This window comes from Megascapheus bottae, chromosome 10, assembly GCF_031878675.1.
Source record: "Megascapheus bottae isolate mThoBot1 chromosome 10, mThoBot2.hap1, whole genome shotgun sequence".
In the NCBI taxonomy this organism is placed as follows: domain Eukaryota; kingdom Metazoa; phylum Chordata; class Mammalia; order Rodentia; family Geomyidae; genus Megascapheus; species Megascapheus bottae.
This window is the reverse complement of record NC_143518.1, coordinates 18,855,828-18,869,885: the sequence shown is the minus strand read 5'-3', so window position 1 is coordinate 18,869,885 and position 14,058 is coordinate 18,855,828. Positions and strand designations below refer to the sequence as shown.

General features: G+C 41.5%; 1 protein-coding gene across 1 annotated transcript; it reads right to left on the bottom strand.

Moving 5' to 3' along the window:
• Positions 1–2,415: 2,415 nt before the first annotated feature.
• Arpc5 (actin related protein 2/3 complex subunit 5) lies at positions 2,416–13,949 on the bottom strand. Its single transcript, XM_090340265.1, has 4 exons — positions 13,580–13,949; positions 11,293–11,365; positions 7,839–8,015; positions 2,416–3,745 (listed from the first exon to the last, which is right to left on the bottom strand). The coding sequence occupies exons 1-4, from the start codon at positions 13,720–13,722 to the stop codon at positions 3,683–3,685; spliced, it is 456 nt and encodes a 151-aa protein (XP_090196391.1). The 5' UTR covers positions 13,723–13,949; the 3' UTR covers positions 2,416–3,682.
• Between the last annotated feature and the right edge of the window lie 109 nt (positions 13,950–14,058).

Below are 14,058 nucleotides of genomic sequence, written 5' to 3'. Positions count from 1 at the left end.
TAGAGAATAGGGAACTGTTAAATGAGATCAGATATACATAAATAAGATCAATATACATAATCTAGAAAAGAGTAACTGAGGGCCAAGAGTGTAGCCTACTAGTAGAGTCTTTGCCTAGCACACACGAAGCCCTGGGTTCCATTCCTTGGTACCACAGACACAGGAAAAAACCCTTGAGCTGTGGCTCACGTGGTCGATGACCACTAGCACTGAGGAAGCCCAAGGATAGTGCCCAAGCCCTGAGTTCAAGCCCCAGGACTGGCAATAAAATTAAAAAAGGAGTAACTGAGTTTGGGTTTAAGGTGTTTTAAGGTATTTTTCCTTTGTAACATTGTGTGTGGTTATTGTTTCAGACTTAAAAATTATCAACCTACAGGTGAAACATCAGGTTGAACTAAAGCTGTGCTGTTTGGTTGAGCACCTCTCTTTGTCTTTCTTCCACATCTGTCAGCTCTTCCAACAGTATCTCCCAAACACCAAGTCTTTATCTCTCCTAGAAATACCTTTATTTCTCAATCCTGGCCTGATCTCAGAATCTCTTAGCATAGATCAGCTCTCTGATCTGTGTGTATGTGTGTGTGTGCTCCTGGTCTGGAGTATGTGTTCTAAACCACTTGCATTCAATGAGAATCTGACCTTGAAAAGTCAAGCCACCTTACCTCACAAATGGGATCTCTTCACTGTCCCAGGGCATTATTCTCATCAACCCTGTGTAACTGGGCCACATGGTTTCTCCAATATTGACAAACACACTTTAAGTCAACACTAGGAAACATAATCTTCAGCTTTTAACAACTGGTCAAGAATACTTTAAAGGCAAAATTACCCATAATTACCTATATTATTAGTATTTTGCCAGTCCTGGGTGTGAGCTCAGGGCCTAAACACTGTCTTTGGGCTTTCTCAAGGCTAGCGCTCTACCACTTGAGCCTCAGCACCACTTCTGGCTTTTTCCTATGTATGTGGTACCGAGGAATCGAAACCGGGCCTTTGTGCATGCTAGGCAAGCACTCTACCACTAGGCCAAATCCCTAGCCCCTATATTATTTTTTCTTGCTCTTTACTTTTCACTATTCAAAAGTCAAATGTTTCTGAAATCATCCATCCTCAATTGTGATTTAATGTACCATCATTTCCCCAAGATATGAGATTTTTACCTATATTATTTTTTTAACAAGTAAAGCTTATTAATTCAAGATTCTTTTTTTTTTTTTACCAAATTTAAATCCCCCATTTTTGTGATTCCCGATGTTTATGTATTTTTCCACCCCATCCCCCCCATGCTCCATTAGGAGTGATGGGCTGTCATGGTTACTACAGTTTAGCTGACAGTTACCCAGGATGCACCAGTCAGCCAGTTGTTTCTAGATGTTATCCAGTGATAAAGGCTCTTCTGTGCTGTACTGCTTTGTTAATGTTTTTACTATGTTCCCTGAGGAACTGTTAGCTTTTAAATATACCTATTCTTGTGAATACAATGTAAAACTAGAATTTCCCCAACCCTTCAGACATAAAAGAGGCATTAAGGATGTAGAACGTAGTACTACTTTGCTTAAACTTTAAAGATGAGGGGGCTGTGTTGCAGCTACTTGGCTGCTTCCAATTGCTACTGCTTTAGCCTCTCCTAACTCAAAACCTTCTGAGTTGCCTGCAAGTTTTTCTCTTTATTTTTTTGCCAGTCCTGGGGCTTTAACTCAGGGTCTGAGCACTGTCCTTGGACTTTCTTCAAGGCTACAGCTTTACTGCTTGAGCCACAGCACTACTTCTGGCTTTCTCTATGTCTGTGGTATCAAGGAATCAAACCCCGTCTTTGGCATGCTAGGCAAGCACTTGCCAAACTCAGTCCAAACTCCAAACTCCCAGCCCCTGCCTGGAAGTTTTTTTTTTTTTCCCCTGCCAGTCCTGAGGCTTGAACTTAGGGCCTAAGCACTGTCTTTGGGTTTTTTCAATGCTAGCGCCTTACCACTTGAGCTACAGCACCACATTCAGCCTTTTCTGTGTATATGGCACCCAGAAATGGAACCTAGGTCTTCATGCATGCTAGGTGAGCACCCTACCACTAGGCTATGCTCCTGGCCCCTGCCTGAAGTTTTTAAAGCTTTAAAGTAAGACTTTAGTCCGATGCTATAAGTAGACAGGTGTCAAGAAACAGGTCTAAAGTGTAAGTGCAGAGTTAGAAGCAAGGACCACAGGCCTGCAGTGGCTCATCTTTGAGTAGTGATGCTACATGTTCACTGGCATCCACAGGGGGTGATGGGCTCACACCAAAGGCTTCAGTGGTGCTCTGACATCATCAACCAGCCTCTTCTTTACTACCTTACTCATGTATGATATAGTTCTATAAACTCCAATAGGATTTTAGCACCAGGAAAAATTTCCTCTTAACTGCACTCACAAGTACTGAAGGAAGAAAAGTCAGTTACTCAACATTGACATTTTATTTTCTGAAGTTTATCATTTTTACAAAACAAAACAAAAAGCAAGTATCAAAAACAGCAGAGTTTATAGAATTTCTGCACCAGTTCACATATACATCAGTGATTCTAAAACTGGTATCCAATGTAAATACTAAACATAGGCTGAATTTGCTCTTGGTCATATGCATTCAGGTGGTTCGTTTTGGAGTTACTTTGTAATAGTAAGTTTTTATAAGCACCGGTCATTTCTTGATAACCGACTTGGTTTTCCAATAAAGTAAATAATTTTTTTTTGCAGAATGGCATTTTCTTAAGAAAACACTGGGCTGAAACATAATATTTGTTTGGATCTGAACCAAATCTTGAGATACCAATTACCCTGAAGAACACTGAAGGACTCATAGGGCATATTAAATGGTGGACTAAAAACTTGTGTATACCTCACAATGTTTAAGGCAGCTACTGTACTTTTTACAGAAAATAGTATTTCACTCAGAGGCTGCCCAGAGTTTGAATTGCAATATATCCTTTCTGATTTGAAATAGTTCCCCCAAACAGAACCATAGTATCAGAACAAAAGTTTAACGTGTGTGCCAAACAGGCTCTGATCTTTTACAGATATACTTGTATAGAGCAAGACTCCTTGTTCTGGACCCTGGGTGACCACAAAGAAGTTGAGAAGCCATAACTGGATACTAAAAGGCATCAGCATACTTAAGCTCAGCAGACTCTGAAGGAAAGCGGAAGTTGGAGATTGGTAGTGGTATTCATTCACCACTTCTCCCAGAAATAGATGTGCTTAAATAGAAGCATGGTCCAGTTTTTCAATGTTAATAGCTGCCAGTCTCTAATTTATTTTAAAAAATAAAGATCACTTTCTTGATTAGCAATGAGTTAGGAAACTGGCCTCAAATTCTGATCAGATCTCTCAATATTAGTTAAAAATAATATAACAAGAAATCAGTGATTAGGGTTTAAAATTGCACAATTAAACTTATATGTAAATCATACAGAAATTGGTACACACATCATTGGAATGATTATGAGGGAGGAAACACTCGCAATGAACAGTTTCTTCTATTTCATCCCAGTTTTCATTGAAGGAAAACTGATATGTAATTTTCTTCTTTACAGATATGAAAAAAAGCAAGAAGGCAAAGCTGAGAGAAACAGATGCTGCCCACGGGGCAGTGATGGCATTTGGTTGTTTTGGTCTTTGTACCAGCAACTCCCACTCTCATGGCTGAGATCCAGTTCCCGCTGGACTACACGGTTTTCCTGGCAGTCAAGACACGGACGATGGAGCCTACCCCTCCGGCAGCAAGTGCCTACAACAAACCAAAGTCATGCATAAAGAGTGTGAATTCATTAAAGTCTTCCCGTGCGCTGCCTATGCACTAAGATGCACTGCCCTCTGATGTCCCCGCCCTCACGAGCGTCCATTCTATTCATATACTAGCTTGTATTCTACAAATTATTCCTAAATAATGTTTTTGTTTTTGTTTTTTTTTTAAATCAGTCTGCAGCATAATGCTGTTGCCTGAGACATCTGTCTTTTTACCAGTTAGGAAGAAACTCAAATTGGGATCCTCTATCTTAACTTTAACTTAGTCAACTTACGAAGACCTGGGTTCGATTCCTCTGTACCACATACATAGCAAAAAGCCAGAAGTGGTGCTGTGGCTCAAGTGGTAGAGCTCTAGCCTTGAGAAAATCCAGGGACAGTGCTCAGGCCATGAGCCCAAGCCCAGGACTGGCAAAAAAAAAAAAAAAGAAACCAGAAGCTCTGATTTATTTCTGTCCCAAAAAACATCTTGCTGAGTATTGGGTAATATGCTGGAGCTGGGGGGATATGAAAGTGAACAAACCATCTTCTGGTATGGAAGAGATACTCAAACAGAACTTTTTGGTAAAATATATGAATGGTAGGAGTTGAGCTTAGGGTGCTACAACGTAACTGACAAGAGGCATATCCCAGCCTGTAGTACAGAGCTATGTTTCTGGTAGGGCTTCCTAGAGAAAATGGCACATTAAATGGAAGAGGTGACAACAGATGGACACTGAACAACCATGAGCAACCTCTGGAAATGGAAAGAGGAGAGGTGTGCTCCAGGACAAGGCTGGCACCTCGGCAGCCAAAGGCAGTATGGGGTGCAAGATGAAGCCAGGCTTGGAGACAGAAGCTCTATTTTGCAGATGACTGGCAAAGGCACATTTCCATTTTAAATAGATCATTTTGGTGACTAAGTGGAGAAGAGATCTGAAGAAGGCAAAACTGGCTGCTGAGAAACAAGTTAGGCAGCTATAGCAGCAGACTGGGGATGCTGGAACCAGGCACTAGAGGAGAACTTGAGTGGATGGATTTGAGAAGTACTTAGTAAGTTGATATGAAGAAGAAATAATAGTAAGTTTTTTCTTTTTCATTTTTTGGTGCCAGTCTTAAGACTTAAACTCAGGGGCAGAGCATTGTCTCTATGCTTTTATTATTATTATTGTTATTATTATTTTTGTGGGTCATGGGGCTTGAACTCTGGGCCTGGGCACTGTCACTGAGCTCTTCAGTGACAAGTCTACCACCCTACCTCTTGAGCTACAGCACCACTTTCCCCTTTCTAGTGATTAATTGGAGATAAGGGTCTCACATTCTTTAGTGCCTGGGCTGGCTTTGAACTGTGACCCTCAGATCTCAGCCTCCTGAGTAGGATTAGAGGTATGAGCCACTGCACCCAGTCTCTGAGCTTTTATTATTATTATATTGTTAATGGTTACTTAGTTGGGGCAAAATTTTCCTCTTTTTTTTTGTTTTTCTTTCTTTCTTTTTGCTCTAGTATTCTATCACTAAAGCCATAGTTCTGCTTCTAGCTGTTTGGTGGTTAATTGGAGAAAAGAGTCTCACAGAGCTAAGTGCTCTAGCTATTCAGAGATCAGAGGATTGGTATGAAGCCAGGTTGGGTAGCAAGCTGTGAAACTCTTCTATCTCTAACAACTATCAAAAAGCTGAAGTGAAACTGTGACTCAAGTGGAAGGGTGTAGCTTGGAGCAAAACACACTCAGGCATAGTACCCAGGGCATGAGTTCAAGCCCCAGAACTGGTACACACACAAAAAAATGTCTCGTGGACTTCCCTTGATGGGGCTAGCTGTGATTCGAACTGCAATTCTCAGATCCCTCTCAAGTAGCTAAGATTATAGGTGTGAGCCACCAGTGCATGACTCTATATTTTTGTGAGGATTAAGTGAGTCTTTAGGAGAATGTTTGGAACACAGTCACACAGTAACACACTATGATGAGGTTATATTGGACCTATGCTGCTTGGGATTCTTGCTTTTTTATTTTTACAGTCCTGGGCCCTAGGAATGATGGTCAATTGCCCTGTCACTGAGCTACTTGTTTTTTTTTTTTGCCAGTCCTAGGGCTTGACAGGGCCTGAGCATTGTCCTTGGGCTTTTCCTCAAGGCTAGAGCTCTACCACTTGAGACACAGCACCACTTCTGACTTTTTTTTCCTATGTATGTGGTACTGAGGAATCGAACCAGGGTATTCATGCATGCTAGACAAGCATTCTACCACTAGGCCAAACTCCCGGCCCTGAACTATTTGGGTTTTAAAGTTCATTCTTTATCTGTAAAGGTGCTTATATACCTTGTAGGGTTCTTAGTAGGACTAAATGAAAGGCAAGCAATAGTACAGTACTGGGCAAACAGCAAGGGTTCCACAGTTAAGATGACCATGTAAAAGACTGAGGGATGAAAGGAGAACTGTCTGTTATGATGATGGAGCTACAGGCAGAGATAGGAAAACTGACAGATGGTTACACTATCCATACATAGATCTTTTTGATGGTACATGAGGGAGAAAACTTTACTGCCTGTATTTATCTTATATATGTGTTTTCACTCAGACAAGACAATCATTGCTCCCCCACCCAGTTCCAGGGCTGGAACTCAAGGTCCTTGAGCTTTTTCTACCACTTGAGAAAGCACCACTTCTGGCTCTTTCTGTGTACTGAGGAATAGGGTTTCGTGCATGCTAGGCAAGCATTTTACCACTAGGCCATGCTCTTGGCCATAAAGCTAGTATAAGCGTTGGGTATGAAAAGCGGTGTGCGAGTGGGGCGCTATTCAGGAGGCTGAGATCTGAGGATTGCAGTTCAAAGCTATCTGGGGCACTAAAGTCCACGGGACTCACTCCAATTAACAGCTAGAAGATCGGAAGTGGTATAGTAGTTTCAGGGGTAGGGTGGTAGTCTTGAGCTGAAGAGCTCAGGGACAGTGCCCAGGCCCAGAGTTCAAGCCCCACAATTGACAAAAAAAAAAAAAAAAGAGTTGGGTATAAAAGATTATCCTACCAACTCACTAGTTAAGAGTTCAAAAATTTCTTACTTTAAAAATGGGGCCAGGAGTTTGGCCTAGTGGTAGAGTGCTTGCCTAGCATGCACAAAGACCTGGGTTTGATTCCTCGGTACTACATACATAGAAAAGCTGGAAGTGGTGCTGTGGCTCAAGTGGTAGAGCTCTAGCCTTGAGAAAGCCCAAGGGCAGTGCTCAGACCCTGAGTTCAAGTGCCAGGACTGGCAAAAAATAAAAAAATAAAGGATGACATAGTAGCATTTGTTTACATTGAAAAATAAAATTGATGAAACTGAAACAAGGAAGCATTTAAGAATTTTGGGGGCTAGAGTATGGGTCAATTGGCAGAGTTCTTGCCTACCAAGCCCAAAGCCCAAAGTTCAAAGCCTTGTGCTTTATGTAACTGTGACCTCTCTACATTGCCTTTAAAATACAGTCAAAAAAAGAAAAATCTAGAAAGGAATGTAATTTATTTTCCCTGATTTGTTTAAAAAAAATGTGGCCAAATGTTACACTTGCCATTTAAATCATTTTAAGCTTAAAATTCACAGCACTAATTACATTTACAATGTTGTATAGCTAGTACCATAATATATTACCAATTATTTTTCTTTACCCACACAGACTCCTGTCTCCATTATAAAATCACTTTCTACTCCTTCCTTTTCTCAGTCCTTGGTAAAACATTCAGTGACTTTCTGTCCCTCTGAATTTGCCACTTCTACATTATTTTATTTCAGTGGTATATAGTCCTGTCATGTCTGGCTTCCACGCATGGAAGCACATACTAGGCCTTCAATGTGCCACATTTTATCTGCGTTGTGTGTTGTTTCACCTTTTGATCGCTGTAAAGAAACTATCATTTCAATACTTTTTTTTTGCCAAATCCATACCAACTATGTGTCAAAATCAAGAATATTTAAGAACTGCAAATGAGCATCTTTCGGACCAAGACTACAAAGTAAGCTTTGTATATTAAGATGTGCAATTCAGTCAGTATGGTTACTTAGGGAAGACATTGCTGTTGTCTATTATTCTATTCCATTAGATAGACTTACAGTTAGTAACGTACCTTTTCATGCCATTGTAATAACATAGCGCTGCTATTGTCAGATGGGCTCTCAAAGCCTTTATAAATATACTTCATGAGGAGATCCACACCGTTCTTGTCCAGAGATTGGACGGCCTTTTCAATATCATTAGCTTTAAAGGAGATGAGCACCTTCAAGACAATGCTGCCTGCCCGATCCTGCAATAAATACACAACCAAAAACTTAACACAGTATGTGTGTGATGAGGTGACATTTCAGCAGAGACCTGAAAATTGCTAAAGAAGGAATCTTGGGGAAATGGGAAATGTTCAGACAGAGGAAAGCAAGTGTGGTAGTGCCAGCCTAGTGTGCTCAAAAGACTAGAGAGGCAAGACCGGAGCAGGAAGGAAGTCAGGGTGCTGGGAGACAGATCATGTAAGAGTTACAGGTCACTCAGAGAATAGAGAAGATGGGTTTGAAGAACAATAACATGACAACAGGACCATTTAATGTCTCGAGAGGGCGAGGGTAGAAGCAGAGAGACCAAGTAGGAAGGAACTACAACACAGGCTGGTTTGGCTTAGCATGGCAACAGTATATATGCTCAGATTCTTGACATGATGAAAAATAGAGCTGAGAAGCTGCATAATAGAGCAATGTGGTCATTTCATAATTTGTGAAAACAATTGATTTTTGCTTCTTAGTTTGTTCTGCCATTTGAGCCACAGCATGACTCCCAGCTTTTTTTTTTTTTGGTGGGTCATGGGGCTTGAACTAGGCCTGGGCACTGTCCCTGAGCTCTTCAGCTCACGGCAACCACCCTACTCCTTCAGCCAAGCCCCCCTTCCCGTTTTCTAGAGGTTAACTAAAGACAAGAGCTTCAGGTCCTTTTGTGCCAGGCTGGCTTTAAACCTTGATCCTCAGATCTCAGCCTCCTGAGTAATTAGGATTACAGGCATGAGCCATCGCTTTTCTATGTATGTAGTACCAAGGAATCCAACCCATCTTAGTGCATGCTAAGCAAGCATTCCATCACTAGGTCAAACTCCCAGCCTTTGGAATAATTTCTTAAAAACCTAAATTTTTTTTTTGGCCAGTCCTAGGCTTGAACTCAGGGGAGCTTTTTCAGCTCAAGGCTAGTGCTCTACTAGTTGAGTCACAGCTCAATTTCCGGACTTCCGGCTTGTTTTGGGTGATTATTTGTAGATAAGAATTTCAGACTTTCCTGCTTGGGCTGGCTTTGAAATGTGATCCTCAGATCTCGGTCTCCTGAGTTACAGGAATTGAATTACAGGAATGAACCACCGATGTACAGCCTAATTTAAAATTTTAAGAAAACGTATTTTGAGCTTAAAGTTTTCTATTTATATACTAGTGACACAGTGATGTTCATCTGTAATGATTGTTTATCTTTGATTAAAAAAAAAATCTGCTCCGAAAGTGCACTTTTTACTCCAAAAGTCAAGTAAAGAGAACACTTAATTGACTGTATTTTTTTCCTTCTATTCACCACAAAGTGTACCCTCGACATTCTTACTGGTCAGAATATTACAGAATCATTTTACCACCTGTTGTTATCTTCAGATTAAAGCTATGCAACTACCCAATTTAGAAAAATAACTTTGCATCCACAGTTAAACCTCCCACCCACAAGCTGTGATAAAAACCACCCACATAAAAGCAGAAGGTGGTTTACTGATGTTCCTAACTACTTTTAAAAACCAAAGAGCTTTTTCTCCTTGTAAAATTTTTGTTATCTAATTATTATGGTATTCACATAATACTTGTCACCATTCAATTAAAGAGATTTCTGAGGCTCTAGGATGTATAAACAGGCATTGACAGTGGCTGAGGCTTCAGGCTTCATTTTATAAAGCAAGAAACTAAGGAAACAGGACACTAGCAATCAGTGAGGCACTGCCACAGGGAATGTATGTTGTTGCACAAATTTTCTGGAAGGCAATTGGGCAATACCTTATGTACTTAAAGCCTCAAAAATGTGTACTGTTTAAATGTGCGTTTTACTTAAGGGGAATTTCTTGAAAGGAAATACTGACTTATCTAAGATTATTCATTTTAATACTTACATAGAGCAAGGAAAAAAAAGTCAACCCAAATATATCTCAAAAGATCAGTTATAAGGTAATGAAAACATGTTAGCATACAGCTATTAAAATGCCATAGAAATAAACATATGACCAAGGAAAGAATTTCACATGCATTGCTATGTAGTAAACACACACACACACTAGGATAAAATTCTATTGTTAAAACAGAAATTGTTACCTGAGGGACCAGGAGTTTGGCCTAGTTGTAGATTGCTTGCCTAGTATGCACAAAAACCCAGGTTTGATTCCTTGGTACCACATACACAGAAAAATTAAACTAAACAAATCCCCTCCAAAAGAACAAAAAAACCAAAATTGTTATCTGAAGGGGCAGGAGTTTGGCCTAGTGGTAGAGTGCTTGCTTAGCATGCACAAAGACCAGAGTTCGATTCCTCGGTACCGCATACATAGAAAAAAGCCAGAAGTTGGGTGTTGTGGCTCTTGTGGAAGAGTTCTTGCCTTGAGAAAGCCCAAGGACAGTGCTTAGGCCCTGAGCTTAAGCCCAGTACTGTCACAATAACAAAACAACAAAAAAAGAAATTGTTATCTGAGTAATGGTAAGATCACCTTTTTACTTTCTCATGTATCTTTGCTTTCTATAATGAGTATTTAACATTTGAATAAAAAAGCAGAGAATCCACTTATTTTGGTAACGAATTTTTCTAATTCTTCTGGACTTTGCTTATTTTCAGCCTGAGTATATTCCCCTAAAAGCCCAAAACGAATTTCTCTATTCCTAAAATTTGCCTACTAAACAACATTAATTCTTTGTTAATTATTTTATATCTTTATTTTGGTGCCAGAACTGGGGCTAGAATTCAGGGCTGAAATTACTTGAGCTATACCTCAACTATTACTTGAGCTATACCTCAACTTCCTGCTTTTGGGTGATTAAATGAAGGTAAGAGTTTCATGGACTTTCCTGCTTGGCCTGGCTTTGGATCATGATCCTTAGATCTCAGCCTCATGAGTACCAAAGAATACAGGTGTGAGCTACTGGTGCTAGGTTTTCTATGTTAATTTTCATATGGAATTTTTACCCATCAGAGTATATTATAGCTGGGCCTGGTAATATATACTTTTAATCCTGGCTATTTGGGAGTCTGAAGCAAAAGGATTACAAACTTGAGGTCAGATTGAACAACCTGGCCAGACTCTGTTACAAAATGAAACAAAACCAAAAATGAAACAACAAAAACAAAAGAACCCCACCATACAAGGTTGGGGGGTGGGTAGCTCAGTGGCAGAACACTTGCCTAGCATATGTGAGCCACTGAATTTGATTATTCTGTCAATGAGTAAATACTTAAAATATTGGTTGCCTTTATGAAACTTGAGAGGACGTTGGTTAGGACAGCAAAAGAGAAGCAAAAGGTTCGTGACTCACCTTCACTGCCTGACTCTTGGTGTTGATAGGGGGGTTTTTCAGAGCTGCCTGGAGAGCAGCCATCATGTTTCCTGTAATAGAGGTTAAGGGGATAACAGAGGGCAGCTCCTGGGATAGCTTTAGAAGCCATTTGTAACCACTGTTTGACCTGACTATGCATAAGAAAAATGACTGAAACTGTAACCCCTCTGTAAAATTAAAGAAAAAAAACAGATTGAACTCACTGTGGTTGATATTAGTAACTCAATGTGTTGGTTTCCAAAGTCAACTAAGAAAATACATTTTTAAAAAAAATGACTTTTAATTCTTGATTTAATTATTGCTCGAACATAGTGATAATCTTTCATTTTCCAGTGGGAAGCATATGTAAATGTTATCCAGACTGCTATGAAGAAAGCACCAAAACAAAAACCGGAATTATTAGGCACTCAAATCAAACAGCTTTTCAATCAAAATGTCTTTTGTAGATTATGACTGGAAAAATAAAAAGATCAAGCCATGTTAAAACTATTACAACTTTGTATTAATTTAAATCCTGATAGAAAATGCTGGCAGATTACTCTATAGTTTGAATGACTATAATCATTAATCTCTCAATATTATAGATGATGTAATAATTTATATGATCTTTAGGTGGCAGCCTACCTTTTCTGTCTTAAACATTCATATTTCACAAAGACTATTCAAGTTCTGTTAGGCTATACTATTAAATCGAATCTCTTTGAAAGCACCAGTGAGTTAAGCAAGCACCAAAAAACGGAAGGCCAATCAGACTGTCAGAATGTACAGTTATTCCCCTAAAAGGAAACTACAGGGAGTTTACTTGTTCCTCCATCTGTAGGAGCCAACCACATAGGGCTGCTGTCTCTCCTGGTTAGAACAGGGTAAGAAGAGACAATATCATGTATTTTAAGATGATCACTGTTATGATCAACGACTGCAGTAGCTGTCAGTAGTTATCACAAAAGACCTAAAATACATTAGTTTTACAAGCCATTATTTATTCAATCACAAAGAATATTCACTATTTATCTCCTAAAGAAAAAGATTCGAGGGAAAAAAAACAAAACACCTATAGTTGGATGAACAAATTTCTAAAGCAGTCTGCATCCTGTAGACTGGTGGCCTTTTAATACTCAGAACTCATTGCCAAGTGCTTAAATAATGGAAATAGTGCAACTATTTATGAAAGTTGTGGCAATCAAATGAAAACCTACACAGTATACTGACACATGTACAACATTTATTAATTAGGTGCTTTCATAACAAAGACAGGATATGACTATAGATATCTGCTCATATATTTTCCCATATTTAATAGGACTTTGATGAGCAAAGAACCTGCTTTATTAATACACTAAAGAGTAACAGATGTATATCTAGATTCTGAAATGCTACATCTATTTATTTTTTCAAAATTTACAGTTCTGATGAGATCTAATGCAAATGCCAATCCAAAGGTATGAATAATCAAATATGCAATCCAGAAACCAGGAACTGACAGCCATATTTAAACTAAGATGGAAACAAATCAGGGATGGCAAAAAAAAAAAACAATCCTGCTTTGCATATATGACTCATCTTCTATTCTCTTCACTGGGGTTTAAGTATTTTTCAGAGATTCTCCACATCCACTCCCCATTTTGAACCCATTGTCCTTTTCGGTAGTCATTCTCCTCGCCAGATTAAACACATCACAACCTATATATATATTTTTTTTTCCTCCAAATTCTCTTAGTTTTGAAAATTAAAAAAAATAAAAAGAGCCCCGGGAGGGGAGGGGCGGAGGGGGCCTCAACGTGCAAACCTCTCCATCTTTCCAGACAAGAGCTTAGGGTTATGTCAACGCTACCAGATCCGACACTCATCAAGGGAAAAGCACAATCACTCCGGAACGACGCCCGCTTCCCGCAATCGGGAACGTCCAGATCTAACCTTGCCTCTCCAGCAGGCAGAGTTCCGGGAGAAACTTGGCGGTCCGACCGCAGCCCTGCCCGGCCGGCGCGGAGCTGGACAGGCGGGCGGGCGGGCAGCGCGAGGGCGCGGCCGGCGGGCCCCGGGCCCCGGGCGGCGCCGCGTCGCGCGACCTGAGGAATCCGGGGGGGACAGACGAGTTTACCCGCGCGAGCCCCTGGAAACCGGAAGCCCCCGACCCGACCGGAACCGGGAGCCCAGGGAGCCGGGGTTCCCGTGAGGGCCGTGGGGGGGAGGACAGCCCTCCCCCATGCCCGGACCCCACAAACCCGACGGGGCGTGCGCGGCGCCACGGATGGCAACGCAAGGATATTGTCTGAGGCAGGAGTCCACCTCGCCCTCGTCGGGCCCGGCCTGACCGTCGCCCCCGTCTTCCTCGTCCACGAACTTGTTCTCGTCGTACTCATCCACGTCCACCTTCCGGAAGCGGGCCGACGACACTGTGTTCTTCGACATCCCTGCTCCGGCCTCCTCTCCGCTCCGCCCGTACCTCAGAGAGCTTAAAGCTAAGGTACGAACCCGCAGCCCGGCGGCCCCTCACACTTCCCTCTTCCGCTCAGGGGCGTCGCCCGCCAGCCGCGGCTCGGGCGGTTCTGGGCCTGCGCTGTAGACCGCGCCGCTCCCTCCTCAGGTTAACTCGCCACTCCCGGTCCGCGACGCCGCCCCTACATTCCTCGGGGTGCGCGCGCTGCCCGGGAGCGCGCAGGAGGTGCTGCGCAGGCGCGGGCCCGCGGCAGGAGAGGGGCGGGGCCCTGCGAAGGAGGCGGGGGCGGAAAGCCGGGCTAAAGCTGA

Excerpts from the sequence above, each read along its gene's own strand:
- Arpc5 (XM_090340265.1), bottom strand. The coding sequence starts at position 13,722 with ATGTCGAAGAACACAGTGTCGTCGGCCCGCTTCCGGAAGGTGGACGTG. Across the intron at positions 11,366-13,579 it reads GTGGACTCCTGCCTCAGACA|AGGAAACATGATGGCTGCTC; the intron begins ATATCCTTGCGT and ends AACCTCTATTAC. Across the intron at positions 3,746-7,838 it reads TATTACAATGGCATGAAAAG|GCACTTGCTGCCGGAGGGGT; the intron begins GTACGTTACTAA and ends GGTTTGTTGTAG.